Source organism: Oncorhynchus nerka, linkage group LG25 (assembly GCF_034236695.1).
Source record: "Oncorhynchus nerka isolate Pitt River linkage group LG25, Oner_Uvic_2.0, whole genome shotgun sequence".
Classification (NCBI taxonomy): domain Eukaryota; kingdom Metazoa; phylum Chordata; class Actinopteri; order Salmoniformes; family Salmonidae; genus Oncorhynchus; species Oncorhynchus nerka.
The window spans coordinates 16,253,591-16,269,760 of record NC_088420.1 but is presented as its reverse complement, the minus strand read 5'-3'; the positions used below and the strand labels follow the sequence as shown (position 1 = coordinate 16,269,760).

The 16,170-nt window shown below is 40.9% G+C and overlaps 1 protein-coding gene across 2 annotated transcripts in view; it reads left to right on the top strand.

Moving 5' to 3' along the window:
• The first annotated feature begins 666 nt into the window (after positions 1 to 666).
• The window catches only part of LOC115124455 (nuclear factor 1 A-type), a 318,617-nt gene continuing 303,113 nt past the window's right edge, over positions 667 to 16,170 (top strand). The window contains exon 1 of one of the 2 annotated variants that reach the window (XM_065009608.1): positions 667 to 1,141. In XM_065009608.1, coding sequence (XP_064865680.1) covers positions 1,046 to 1,141 — 96 coding nt within the window. In that variant the 5' untranslated portion in view covers positions 667 to 1,045. The remainder of the gene's footprint in view (positions 1,142 to 16,170) is intronic. The other variant, XM_065009609.1, reaches the window with a different exon arrangement.

The following is a 16,170-nucleotide window of genomic DNA, read 5'->3' as shown; positions in this document are numbered from 1 at the left end:
CTGACTTGGAAAACATTTTGGGACTTTATCAGCAATACACTAATGAAACGCATACCAGAAGATAGGAGTTGTTGGTGAACTGATTATACTGCATGCAATGGTGAATATGGGCAATAATAAAGTGAGGTAGTCAAGTACAGGTTGTCATTTTAAACATCAAAAATATAAATACAGAATATCTACTGTAGCCTAAACATACTCAAAATATATTTTTTTTAAAGTTCAAAGTGCACCATTTGAAATACTTTGAAAAACTTTACACTTAAAGTAAAGTAGTTTGGTAACTTACTTATCCTCAATACAATTTTAAAAGGCGTGAAATGTCTTCTGGACAACAATGCTACACACAGCCTTGAATTCCTCCACATAATGTCCAGAATTTGTCTACATAGAAAAAATATATTAACAGAGTGTCAAGTAAGGCAGTCAGTAAAAGTGACCACCCGGTGTCCATTTTTTTGTGTAAGGGCTTTAGTGGATCCTTTGCTAAAAGAGGGAAGGGGGGTGGGGGGGGGGGGGGGGGTGAAAAAAACATTGCATGATAGTCTTTAAGCAGTTCCATCTGTCCAGCAGAAATGTCAGCCTAATAGCCTGTAGCGCTTCAGCCCACTGACCTCACTCTCTCTCTACCTGACTCTATCCTATTAAATCTCTCCACTCCTCCCAAAAAAAAGAGAGCAGAAAGCCAGGAAAATATAAGAACTTGTGCAGACCCAAGTCAACGGGCTAGTGGTGATGATGATGATGATGAAGAACAAGCCCTAATTTAAGAGGGAGAAAAAAGGACCCCAGGCACTCAGTGATGTGGAAAAAAGGCTCATCATTCTGGTGTATTTTCTAAAGACGGCGCGCTCTCTGAGCAGATGACTGCCACTCACCTTGCCACGGGGTCTGCTTGAGATTGGTTCATTGTCAAGATTTAAAAAAAAAAATTTTTTTACCCATGATTCCATATGGTATGGAGCAGGCTACATGTTTCCCAACATGCCAGTGCGAATGTTTTCTCAATTAGGCGTCTTATCTCCGGTGAGTGCGCTAGCATCAGATGGAACTTGCTGACAGTGTAATGGCAGGCAAAACCACGGAAGGCTCCATCAAATGGCAGCTCTGCTACGACATCTCAGCCAGGACTTGGTGGATGGTAAGTTGGCAGCAACCAAAGCTGTTTTTTTCTTCTTCCTCCCTTCTTTCCCCCCTTTTTCTTGTTAAAAAACTCATTCCCACCTCTTCTTTAGAGCCTTTAAAAAAAAAAAAGATGTTTTCTGCGTCTTTTTTTTCAACTCCATTTTGAAACTTCACATTGAGTGGATTTTTAATGACTGTATTGTTTGTTTTTGTGTCTTGTCAATGTCACAGTCTTCTCTCTGTAGGAGCCTTGAGACTCAGGTCCCTTTTTGTTTTTTTCTTGTCGTCTCAATTCAGGATGTCAGATCTGAAATATTGTCCTGCCAGCGATGTTCTTATGTGTTCTTTTACAGTGTCCTGTTTTATAGAACATTAGTTTGGCTTCAGGAAAATAAATACCCATTTGTAGATGAAATATTCTCACTTTTTCACAAACAACAATTCATCTGCTGACATTCATTCCAACTTTTCTGCAGTGCACCGAGCAGTCAGTCCTTGCCATAAGTAAACCAACGTCCGCTTGTCTCATCTAATCGAGGAAGGTTCAGTGACGGCGTTAAAACAAGAAACAAAAAGGGACCGTTTCTCTCAGACCTCTGGTTTACACTGAGGCAGCAAGTTGTTTTTTTTGCGTGGTGCTCCGGCTGCCTGCAGCCAAGCCGAGTGTGCGGAGCATCGCGCTCCACTCCTGAGCTCTGACGCCGCGCCAGCAATTAAAGCACACAGAAGGGGAAAAAGGCCCCCATGAGCCGGACCCAGTGCCGGGGCAGATTAACTTGCTTGTTGTGGTCATAGAGTCCAGACAACCTTTGACATCCTTGTTGCTCCAGCAGCGATGGGGAGAGGTTAAACTAGACGGAGAAAACAAGACAAGTGGAGTTTGTAGACTGCTGAGAGATGAAGAGGGGCAGGGGGATTCACAATAGTCTATTGAGGCTAGCAGATACAAAAGAGTTCAGTCGGCTGGATAAAAGGGCTTTGAAACTCCCAGCGCCCTATGTTCATTAGGGGATGACTCGTTAGCCTTGGCATCATTATATTACTATTATCTTAATTATTGCCAGCGTTATTGTTTTAATTATTTTTTGTAAGGGGAGTGTGATGGCGAGCACTGGTCCTTTTCTCAACGGCAGGTTCCTTGCCAGCTTGAATAAAAGAAGATAGTTGTATTCCCAGGAGACAATGGCTGTATTATTCCTCTGTAAGGAGACCATGAACTTCAGAATTCCAATCCGTTGGCCCCTGTCTCTCTCTCTCTCTCTCTCTCTCTCTCTCTCTCTCTCTCTCTCTCACCCCTTCTCCCCTCACCCAGGCCACCTTGGCCACAGTGGCAGGCAGTAGGCTTCATGCCTGTGTGTAGGGAATTGATGAGGGGCTGAAGGAGAGAAACAGTAACTTTACTCTGCCTGTCCTTGTCCTTATGAGTAACAGAGTAAATGTTTTTAGACCTTTGCTACAGAGGGGACATGTTACAGAGGGGAACGAGATGGCTGGTGGTGGTACAGTGGTGGTTTTGTTTTTTATGGCAGGGGGGGTAGTGGTGTGTGGGCATTCCTCACTGTCTGTTGCCCTCTCCCTCTATCTCTCTTTGGGACCATGGGGCTGAAGAGGCTGGGTGTGCGGAAATGTTGTCCAGTCAATGGACTGAGTTGACTTGATTTTTTTTAGCAATCTTTTGATACTTTTTAAAGGTTTATCCTTCTAAAAGAGCATGTAGCTTTCAGTTGGTCTCTTGTAAGTGTTCTTTTATTTTAAAAAAAGTTGCCTTATGAGATATGGTAGTTGTATATCTATTTCTGAATGAAATGTGTATCCCAGCCTTGCACTGTGGATTGTCAAGGAGATTTTGTGAACTGTACTCATACACTGTAATAACTCTGTATTGTGTGTAAAGCAGTGGAAGTACTAAAGAGCTTTTAAATTAATTTAGTTATCATAGTCAATAGACATTTGTCAATAGATTAGCTGGTGCTGAATCTGTTGTCTTCTGTACAATAAATAAATTGATGTTTTGACAGTGTAATTCTATAAAACACAATGTACTGTCAGTGCTGCTTATTAAGTGAATGTTTAATGATATTGCAATTCATTCTTTATTTGCTCAGATTGGAATTTAATTTCTAGGTTTCTATTAAAAAAGGTTTATACACAATAACATTTGAAATGTTCTGTTTTTTAGTAACCTACTTGGCAAAATCACTATCTTGTGGCCATACAAAAAAATCGCCTTAAAAATGAGAAATGTTATATGCAATATAGCTGTTCGACCCAGGAAACCGAGATTAACTTTATTCAAATTGATTATGTTCCTATTATTAAGTAATATACTTACAATGACATGGTTATTATGGGGATATGTTACACTGTTTGGTGGAGGCTGTTTTTGTTCATTACCATTGATGACATTCCATGTGCTCCCATTCACTTTAATTTCACTGGAGGTTAAATTGGTTTCCAGCGGAAAGAGGATTATATGTTTCATTTCAAAAGGACAGTTCTAGTAGTTATTTCAGATTAGCACAGATAGTGACTCCTGTCAGTACACTCCACATTTCATTTCTTTAAATGTGGAATTCGTACATTTTTAATTGAGCTGAAATGTTTTCTATTTGGCACATTCATATTTTATTGAAGACAGCCCTACCATTATCAGTTCCTGTGTTCTTCAGAATAATTCAAATATATAGAATTATATACATATAGATTTATATACAAATATAATTATATACATATAGAATTATATACATATAGAATTATATACATATAGAATTATATACATATAGATTTATATACAAATATAATTATATACATATAGAATTATATACATATAGAATTATATACATATAGAATTATATACATATAGAATTATATACAAATATAATTATATACATATAGAATTATATACATATAGATTTATATACATATAGAATTATATACATATAGAATTATATACATATAGATTTATATACATATAGAATTATATACATATAGAATTATATACATATAGATTTATATACATATAGAATTATATACATATAGAATTATATACATATAGATTTATATACATATAGAATTATATACATATAGATTTATATACATATAGAATTGCTTCAAGCTTCGCCACATTATTACCATTGCAAAAACACGCCTTGTAATTGAAAGGGCGCAACCCTCATTGTAAATATATGAGGGTTGAGAGTTGAGGATTGGTCAGAGTTTTGAAATGTTTATTGTTGAAAAGTCCACATTTTCTAAAACGTTATTAGGAAAGAAGTGTCCTAGTAAACAGTATATTCTTTCCCTATTAGTAATGAATTGAGCTTTGTTTCCTAGCTTTGTCAGTTATCTGGCAGTTACCACATCATCTGCTGTATGTTTTGTGTGAGCTGTTCTATATTATTTACTGTTCATTCTAGGGAGCATTTTACCTCTGGTATGGCTGTGGTTTCTACACATTCTAGGGAGCATTTGACCTCTGGTTTGGCTGTGGTTTCTACACATTCTAGGGAGCATTTGACCTCTGGTTTGGCTGTGGTTTCTACACATTCTAGGGAGTATTTTACCTCTGGTATGGCTGTGGTTTCTACACATTCTAGGGAGCATTTTACCTCTGGTATGGCTGGGTTTTCTACACATTCTAGGGAGCATTTTACCTCTGGTTTGGCTGGGTTTTCTACACATTCTATGGAGTATTTTACCTCTGGTATGGCAGGGTTTTCTACACATTCTAGGGAGCATTTTTACCTCTGGTATGGCAGGGTTTTCTACACATTCTAGGGAGTATTTTACCTCTGGTATGGCTGGGTTTTCTACACATTCTAGGGAGCATTTTACCTCTGGTATGGCTGGGTTTTCTACACATTCTAGGGAGCATTTTACCTCTGGTATGGCTGGGTTTTCTACACATTCTAGGGAGTATTTTACCTCTGGTTTGGCTGGGTTTCTACACATTCTAGGGAGCATTTTACCTCTGGTTTGGCTGTGGTTTCTACACATTCTAGGGAGCATTTTACCTCTGGTATGGCTGGGTTTTCTACACATTCTAGGGAGTGTTTTACCTCTGGTATGGCTGGGTTTTCTACACATTCTAGGGAGTATTTTACCTCTGGTATGGCTGGGTTTTCTACACATTCTAGGGAGCATTTTACCTCTCGTATGGCTGGGTTTTCTACACATTCTAGGGAGTATTTTACCTCTGGTATGGCTGGGTTTCTACACATTCTAGGGAGCATTTTACCTCTCGTATGGCTGGGTTTCTACACATTCTAGGGAGTATTTTACCTCTGGTATGGCTGGGTTTCTACACATTCTAGGGAGCATTTTACCTCTCGTATGGCTGGGTTTCTACACATTCTAGGGAGTATTTTACCTCTGGTATGGCTGGGTTTCTACACATTCTAGGGAGCATTTTACCTCTGGTTTGGCTGGGTTTCTACACATTCTAGGGAGCATTTTACCTTTGGTATGGCTGGGTTTTCTACACATTCTAGGGAGCATTTTACCTCTCGTATGGCTGGGTTTTCTACACATTCTAGGGAGTATTTTACCTCTCGTATGGCTGGGTTTTCTACACATTCTAGGGAGCATTTTACCTCTCGTATGGCTGGGTTTCTACACATTCTAGGGAGCATTTTACCTCTCGTATGGCTGGGTTTCTACACATTCTAGGGAGCATTTTACCTCTCGTATGGCTGGGTTTTCTACACATTCTAGGGAGCATTTTACCTCTCGTATGGCTGGGTTTTCTACACATTCTAGGGAGTATTTTACCTCTCGTATGGCTGGGTTTTCTACACATTCTAGGGAGCATTTTACCTCTCGTATGGCTGGGTTTCTACACATTCTAGGGAGCATTTTACCTCTCGTATGGCTGGGTTTCTACACATTCTAGGGAGCATTTTACCTCTCGTATGGCTGGGTTTCTACACATTCTAGGGAGTATTTTACCTCTCGTATGGCTGGGTTTCTACACATTCTAGGGAGCATTTTACCTCTGGTTTGGCTGGGTTTCTACACATTCTAGGGAGCATTTTACCTCTGGTTTGGCTGTGGTTTCTACACATTCTAGGGAGCATTTTACCTCTCCTATGGCTGGGTTTCTACACATTCTAGGGAGCATTTTACCTCTGGTTTGGCTGGGTTTTCTACACATTCTAGGGAGCATTTTACCTCTGGTTTGGCTGGGTTTTCTACACATTCTAGGGAGCATTTTACCTCTGGTTTGGCTGGGTTTTCTACACATTCTAGGGAGCATTTTACCTCTGGTTTGGCTGGGTTTTCTACACATTCTAGGGAGCATTTTACCTCTGGTTTGGCTGGGTTTCTACACATTCTAGGGAGCATTTTACCTCTGGTTTGGCTGGGTTTCTACACATTCTAGGGAGCATTTTACCTCTGGTTTGGCTGGGTTTCTACACATTCTAGGGAGCATTTTACCTCTGGTTTGGCTGTGGTTTCTACACATTCTAGGGAGTATTTTACCTCTGGTATGGCTGGGTTTCTACACATTCTAGGGAGCATTTTATCTCTGGTTTGGCACCGTCCCGTTAAATACAGGGGATGTGGAAACCATTCTCCACTTATTTTTAAATGACTACACTAGCATGATGAGTGGCGCAGCGGTCTAAGGCACTGCATCTCAGTGCTAGAGCGTCACTACAGACCCTGGTTTGATTCCTTGCTGAATCACAATCGGCTGTGATTGGGCATCCCATAGGACGGTGCACAATTGGCCCAGAATCTTCCGGGTTAGGGGAGGGTTTGGCCCAGAATCGTCTGGGTTAGGGGAGGGTTTGGCCCAGAATCGTCTGGATTAGGGGAGGGTTTGGCCCAGAATCGTCTGGGTTAGGGAAGGGTTTGGCTGTCATTGTAAGTAAGAATTGGTTCTTAACTGACTTGCCTAGTTAAATAACGGGTGAAATCAAAAAAAGATTCACCGATTTTAAGGCGTACATAAAAATAACAAAAACATCTTGTACAGCTTGTTTATTTCAAATGCATTTCCCAAAATACAAGTTATGACATCCTATTTTAGTGGACCATCTTGTAGATTCATTCATACTTCATGAATTTTATCATTGCAAGATGTTTTCATAAATGGGCTTTCATGATGAGCAGTTGAAATACACATCAGCATTGAGTTCCCCCTGGCTTTAGTCAGTTGTGATCCAGCTGCACTACTATCTTTTGTAGCACATGAGATACATCCAAATGACACTTGTCACAAATGTTTCAGTCTGTGCACTTACCCTTCTGTGTGCCTACTTTTCTACCTACCTTGCTTGCGTTCATCTTTCCTCATACTTCACGCAATGGTCTATTTGCATTTTTGTAATTAGCAAGTTCCTCTACCTTGACATTTATTTAGTAACCGTTCCTGTTTCAAATTATTAAAAAATAGTCCAGAATTTTTTCCCGATTTTCAAGTGCCAGTAGCAGGCGTCAAAGTATCACCTCTTTCTGACATGTGGGTGGATATTATTCTATTTTCCATGTACCCTATATTTAAAGTGTTACTCATCGTTTAGTCTTTTGAGAGGTGGTGGGGGGCTGGGGCTCCCGTGCAGTGGCTGTGTCAGGTCTCTCTGTATGTTTTAAAGGTATCCAGTCTGCCACTGTAAATAACCCTGCTTGTGCCTGGGCTCTGGGGGCTGCGACCCAGCAGCCCGTTAACAATGCGCTCATGTCATATTCCACCACCGGAGGGGATAATGAGATTTCAACTGCACTACAAGTGTCGCTCCTATAATCCACTTGTTAGTGAGTAGACCCCCCCCCCCCATCAGGCAAATGTGCACCGTGCGTGTGTGTACAGTATCCGTTCCTACTGTTAAGTGTTAGTGGGCATATGAATGTGAGAGCCAGTGTCGGAGAAAGAGAGGGAGGGGGTATGGCGTGAGGGTATAAAATAATTACCATACAGATATTTCACACTACCCCCAACGCCCTCCCTAACCCTGCTTCAACTGGGGCTTGATTTTGGCAGGAGATCACCGGGGCGGAGTACCATCATCTCAAATGTTCTATTGCTCGAGTTTCTGCACCTCTTCTAGTATATTAGCTCAAACGTATTGGGGAGTTTCTGCACCTCTTCTAGTATATTAGCTCAAAAGTATTGTGGAGTTTCTGCACCTCTTCTAGTATATTAGCTCAAAAGTATTGTGGAGTTTCTGCACCTCTTCTAGTATATTAGCTCAAAAGTATTGTGGAGTTTCTGCACCTCTTCTAGTATATTAGCTCAAAAGTATTGTGGAGTTTCTGCACCTCTTCTAGTATATTAGCTCAAAAGTATTGTGGAGTTTCTGCACCTGTTCTAGTATATTAGCTCAAAAGTATTGTGGAGTTTCTGCACCTCTTCTAGTATATTAGCTCAAAAGTATTGTGGAGTTTCTGCACCTGTTCTAGTATATTAGCTCAAAAGTATTGTGGAGTTTCTGCACCTGTTCTAGTATATTAGCTCAAAAGTATTGTGGAGTTTCTGCACCTGTTCTAGTATATTAGCTCAAAAGTATTGTGGAGTTTCTGCACCTCTTCTAGTATATTAGCTCAAAAGTATTTCTAGTATATTAGCTCAAAAGTATTGTGGAGTTTCTGCACCTGTTCTAGTATATTAGCTCAAAAGTATTGTGGAGTTTCTGCACCTGTTCTAGTATATTAGCTCAAAAGTATTGTGGAGTTTCTGCACCTCTTCTAGTATATTAGCTCAAAAGTATTGTGGAGTTTCTGCACCTGTTCTAGTATATTAGCTCAAAAGTATTGTGGAGTTTCTGCATATTAGCTCTATTGGGAGTTTCTTCTTCTAGTATATTAGCTCAAAAGTATTGGAGTTTCTGCACCTGTTCTAGTATATTAGCTCAAAAGTATTGTGGAGTTTCTGCACCTGTTCTAGTATATTAGCTCAAAAGTACTGTGGAGTTTCTGCACCTGTTCTAGTATATTAGCTCAAAAGTACTGTGGAGTTTCTGCACCTGTTCTAGTATATTAGCTCAAAAGTATTGGGGAGCTTCTGCACCTGTTATAGATTATTAGCTCAAAAGTATTGGGGAGCTTCTGCACCTCAATATAAACAGCACTGGTACCGATTCCAGTCAAGCACTGGCTGTCATTGTAGTTTGAAGTGAAAAAACAACAATCTGCCCCGAAGAACATCAACTCTGTTGAGTACTTATGTCAGTAGATGTTTTTCATAATTGGTGTTGATGATTTTATTGTCTAATTGCAGTTGTTTATTCAGGAATCAAATTATTCAATTGAATTGCTCTCTTGGGGCAACAAGGTTCAAACCCTGATTGGTCAACTTGATGAATCAGGGCTTTGTGTCTGTAACGATTCAGCGGCATTGTGCTCCCTTGTTGCCTTCGTATTCCGTGCGAGGTCATGTTCATTAGCCAGCCCTCACGTTTATCTGATGACCTGGCACCCAGATTAAGGTTAAGGCCAAATCTGCCCAAACGATTGTAGATTGTGTAGATTGTGATTTTATTTGTCTCTGGTAGATAAAAATTTTTTAAAAAAGATAATGTGTCCACATTGGTTGTGACTGCGTCTCATTGTTGACGAAACGACTTCAGCATTGTTGCAGAAGTGAACCAGTTTGAGGTTTTAAATGTCGGCTTTATGCTCTATTGACAAAATAGATTAACGTCCATATTGCTTTGCTCCACACACTCAATGGTCGATAATCAGTTTTGATCATTTTAACGTCTCAATTTGTCACGCTAATCTACCGTTCCACCATGTAACCGTCACAAAAGGACATGAAAACTTCAGAATGTTTGGGCCACATTCCTGCTACTAGTGTGTTGCCCGTGTGTTGGAGTTACAGTGTTAGTGTCATATTGTGCGGAAGATGTTTCCAATTTGGTCTCTGCCATGGACTAGCGAGACGTGATTAGAGAGGAGGAAATTGGAGGATTAAAATTGTCTGCTTGAAATTCCTGAACACTTGGTTGAACACTGCATGCTTGCTTGCTCTCCTCTCTATCTCTCTGTCTCTTTCTCTTTCTCTCTCGCTCGCTTTCTCTGTCTCTCTCGCTCTCTGTCTCTCTATGTCTGCCTGAGCAGCTGTACACCATAGGCCCTACAGCTTGGGAGGTAAGTGTCTACTGGTTCATAGTAGTGTGTGTGTGTGTGTGTGTGTGTGTGTGTGTGTGTGTGTGTGTGTGTGTGTGTGTGTGTGTGTGTGTGTGTGGCCCACCGGTGTTGCACAGTGTGTACTAGCTCCTAGTGCGTCAGGCTGTCAGCTGGGTCTGTACCAACGACCTGGGATCCTCTGACCTTATGACCACAGAAACATTACAAATGGTGTTAGTCCTTTGTCCTCTAGGATGGGACATGTCTATGATATTTAATGGAAACTTGCGTTATTGTTTTTTCAAAATTCAGATTGAACGACAACTGTTTACTTTTGTTGCCGTTATATACTGTTGCAAATATAATGTATATACACTATACTGTAGATACACACTGTGGATCCACTACACTGTAGATACACACTGTAGATACACTATACTGTAGATACACACTGTAGATACACTACACTGTAGATACACTACACTGTAGATACACTACACTGTAGATACACTATACTGTAGATACACACTGTAGATACACTGTAGATCCACACACTGTAGATACACTATACTGATACACTACACTGTGAATCCTACTGTAGATACACACTGTGGAGATACACACTGTGGATCCACTATACTGTAGATACACACTGTAGATACACTATACTGTAGATACACACTGTAGATACACTACACTGTAGATACACACTGTAGATACACTATACTGTAGATACACACTGTAGATACACTATACTGTAGATACACACTGTGGATCCACTACACTGTAGATACACACTGTAGATACACTATACTGTAGATACACACTGTGGATCCACTACACTGTAGATACACACTGTAGATACACTATACTGTAGATACACTATACTGTAGATACACACTGTAGATACACACTGTAGATACACTATACTGTAGATACACTATACTGTAGATACACACTGTAGATACACACTGTAGATACACTATACTGTAGATACACACTGTGGATACACACTGTAGATACACACTGTAGATACACACTGTAGATACACTATACTGTAGATACACACTGTAGATACACACTGTAGATACACACTGTAGATACACTATACTGTAGATACACACTGTGGATCCACTACACTGTAGATACACACTGTGGATCCACTACACTGTAGATACACTACACTGTAGATACACACTGTAGATACACTATACTGTAGATACACACTGTGGATCCACTACACTGTAGATACACACTGTAGATACACTACACTGTAGATACACACTGTAGATACACTACACTGTAGATACACTATACTGTAGATACACTACACTGTGGATCCACTACACTGTAGATACACTATACTGTAGATACACTACACTGTAGATACACTATACTGTAGATACACTACACTGTGGATCCACTACACTGTAGATACACTATACTGTAGATACACTACACTGTAGATACACTACACTGTAGATACACTATACTGTAGATACACACTGTAGATACACACTGTGAATCCACTACACTGTAGATACACTATACTGTAGATACACTACACTGTGAATCCACTACACTGTAGATACACACTGTGGATCCACTATACTGTAGATACACACTGTGGATCCACTATACTGTAGATACACACTGTAGATACACTATACTGTAGATACACACTGTAGATACACTACACTGTAGATACACACTGTAGATACACTATACTGTAGATACACACTGTAGATACACTATACTGTAGATACACACTGTGGATCCACTACACTGTAGATACACACTGTAGATACACTATACTGTAGATACACACTGTGGATCCACTACACTGTAGATACACACTGTAGATACACTATACTGTAGATACACTATACTGTAGATACACACTGTAGATACACTATACTGTAGATACACTATACTGTAGATACACACTGTAGATACACACTGTAGATACACTATACTGTAGATACACACTGTGGATACACACTGTAGATACACACTGTAGATACACACTGTAGATACACTATACTGTAGATACACACTGTAGATACACACTGTAGATACACTATACTGTAGATACACACTGTGGATCCACTACACTGTAGATACACACTGTGGATCCACTACACTGTAGATACACTACACTGTAGATACACACTGTAGATACACTATACTGTAGATACACACTGTGGATCCACTACACTGTAGATACACATTGTAGATACACTACACTGTAGATACACTACACTGTGGATCCACTACACTGTAGATACACTATACTGTAGATACACTACACTGTAGATACACTATACTGTAGATACACTACACTGTGGATCCACTACACTGTAGATACACTATACTGTAGATACACTACACTGTAGATACACTACACTGTAGATACACACTGTAGATACACACTGTAGATACACTATACTGTAGATACACACTGTGGATCCACTATACTGTAGATACACACTGTGGATCACTACACTGTAGATACACACTGTAGATACACACTGTAGATACACTATACTGTAGATACACACTGTGGATCCACTATACTGTAGATACACACTGTGGATCCACTACACTGTAGATACACTACACTGTAGATACACACTGTAGATACACTACACTGTAGATACACTATACTGTAGATACACTACACTGTGGATCCACTACACTGTAGATACACACTGTGGATCCACTACACTGTAGATACACACTGTAGATACACTATACTGTAGATACACACTGTGGATCCACTACACTGTAGATACACACTGTAGATACACTATACTGTAGATACACACTGTGGATACACACTGTAGATACACACTGTGGATACACTACACTGTAGATACACTATACTGTAGATACACACTGTGGATACACACTGTAGATACACACTGTAGATACACTACACTGTAGATACACACTGTGGATACACTATACTGTAGATACACACTGTGGATACACACTGTATACTGTAGATACACACTGTGGATACACACACTGTAGATACACACTGTGGATACACTACACTGTAGATACACTAGATACACTGTAGATACACACTGTGATACACTATACTGTAGATACACACTGTAGATACACTACACTGTAGATACACACTGTGGATACATACTGTAGATACACTGTAGATACACACTGTAGATACACTACACTGTAGATACACACTGTAGATACACTATACTGTAGACACACACTGTGGATCCACTACACTGTAGATACACACTGTAGATACACACTGTAGATACACTACACTGTAGATACACTATACTGTAGATACACACACTGTAGATACACTACACTGTAGATACACACTGTAGATACACACTGTAGATACACTACACTGTAGATACACTACACTGTAGATACACACTGTAGATACACACTGTAGATACACTATACTGTAGATACACACTGTGGATCCACTACACTGTAGATACACACTGTAGATACATACTGTAGATACACACTGTAGATACACACTGTAGATCCACTATACTGTAGATACACACTGTAGATACACTATACTGTAGATACACACTGTGGATCCACTACACTGTAGATACACACTGTGGATACACACTGTAGATACACTACACTGTAGATACACACTGTAGATACACACTGTAGATCCACTATACTGTAGATACACACTGTGGATCCACTATACACTGTAGATACACACTGTAGATACACTATATATACTGTAGATACACACTGTAGATCCACTATACACTGTAGATACACACACTATACTGTAGATACACACTGTAGATCCACTGTGCTGTAGATACACACTGTAGATCCACTATACTGTAGATACACCATACACTGTGTGGTATCATTTCAGGTCTTGGTGAAATTAGCTTCTTTGTAGTTCTACCAGTGGTATGTGCACGTTGAGGAGTTGTATTTCCTTTGAATGGATGGGGTTTATGGTGGAGGAGGTTTAGGATGGAGGGGGTTTAGAATGGAAGGGGGTTTAGGATGGAAGGGGTTTAGGATGGAGGAGGTTTAGGATGGAGGAGGTTTAGGATGGAGGAGGTTTAGGATGGAGGTGGTTTAGGATGGAGGGGGTTTAGGATGGAGGAGGTTTAGGATGGAGGAGGTAAGGGGTTTAGGATGGAGGGTTTAGGGTGGAGCAGTTTAGGATGGAAGGGGTTTAGGATGGAGGGTTTAGGATGGAGGGGTTTAGGATGGAGGTTTAGGATGGAAGGGGTTTAGGATTTTAGGAAGGGGTTTAGGATGGAGGAGGTTTAGGATGGGAGGGGGTTTAGGATGGAGGGGGTTTAGGATGGAGGGGGTTTAGCATAGAGGAGGTTTAGGATGGGAGGGGTTTAGGATGGGAGGGGGTTTAGGAGCTCCGGCTTATTTTTCCAATATTGTAGTGGAACATTCTGAATGAATGCAAAAGGCCGTAATATCCGTTCATATCTCGTGTCTTAGGCACAAAAACATGCCTTGGGGTGTTTTTGCTTTCTTTTTGTTGCAATGTTATATCTGAGGAGAAAGACCATAGGAGACTTGGAATAGTTCCCTCAGACGTTCCACAGTACTTCTTATTTTGCTACATTTAGAAGATGATTATTTATGGTAATATTAATGAGTAGTCAGTCTCAGGCAATTCACAGCCCCAATGACCATCTGCATGTGACGATGTTCTTGGGTGCAGATGAATGTTAATGAAGCTCAGTGGAGGGCTCTCATTTGGCACCTGGTGATGTTGTGAACAGGAGAGGAGCAGGAAGGAGAAAATCAGCTTTGGGTCGAGTCTGTGTGTGAAAATAGACAAGAACTGAGGATGAGAAGTTTGGGATTCAGTCCAGGCTATTTAAATTGAAAAACAACAAACCATTCTTGCCTGATTTGATCTAAATGTTTATTTTGTCATTTCTTTTAGGTTATCAGTCGTATGTGTCTGAATAATGTTATTTTATTTAGACAAATGTCTTCTTCTCTCTCTATCTATCACCATCTTTCCTCCTCTTCTCTCTCTATCCCAATCTCCCTCTCTGTCTCCCCCTCTTCTCTCTCTCTCTCTCTCTCTCTCTCTCTCTCTCTCTCCCAATCTCCCTCTCTGTCTCCCCCTACCTCTTCTCTCTCTCTCTCTCTCTCTCTCTCTCTCTCTCTCTATCCCAATCTCCCTCTCTGTCTCCACCTCTTCTCTCTCTCTCTCTCTCTCTCTCTCTCCTCTCTCTCTCTCTCTCTCTCTCTCTCTCTCTCTCCTTTCTGTCTCCCCTCTCTCTATCCCCATCTCCCTTTCTGTCCTCCCCTCTTCTCTCTCTCTCTATCCCCATCTCCCTCTCTGTCCTCACCTCTTCTCTCTCTCTCTATCCCCATCTCCCTCTCTGTCCTCACCTCTTCTCTCTCTCTCTATCCCCATCACCCTCTCTGTCCTCACCTCTTCTCTCTCTCTCTATCCCCATCACCCTCTCTGTCCTCACCTCTTCTCTCTCTCTCTATCCCCATCACCCTCTCTGTCCTCACCTCTTCTCTCTCTCTCTATCCCCATCACCCTCTCTGTCCTCACCTCTTCTCTCTCTCTCTATCCCCATCACCCTCTCTGTCCTCACCTCTTCTCTCTCTCTCTATCCCCATCACCCTCTCTGTCCTCACCTCTTCTCTCTCTCTCTATCCCCATCACCCTCTCTGTCCTCACCTCTTCTCTCTCTCTCTATCCCCATCACCCTCTCTGTCCTCACCTCTTCTCTCTCTCTCTATCCCCATCACCCTCTCTGTCCTCACCTCTTCTCTCTCTCTCTATCCCCATCTCCCTCTCTGTCCTCACCTCTTCTCTCTCTCTCTCTCTATCCCCATCTCCCTCTCTGTCCTCACCTCTTCTCTCTCTCTCTATCCCCATCACCCTCTCTGTCCTCACCTCTTCTCTCTCTCTCTATCCCCATCACCCTCTCTGTCCTCACCTCT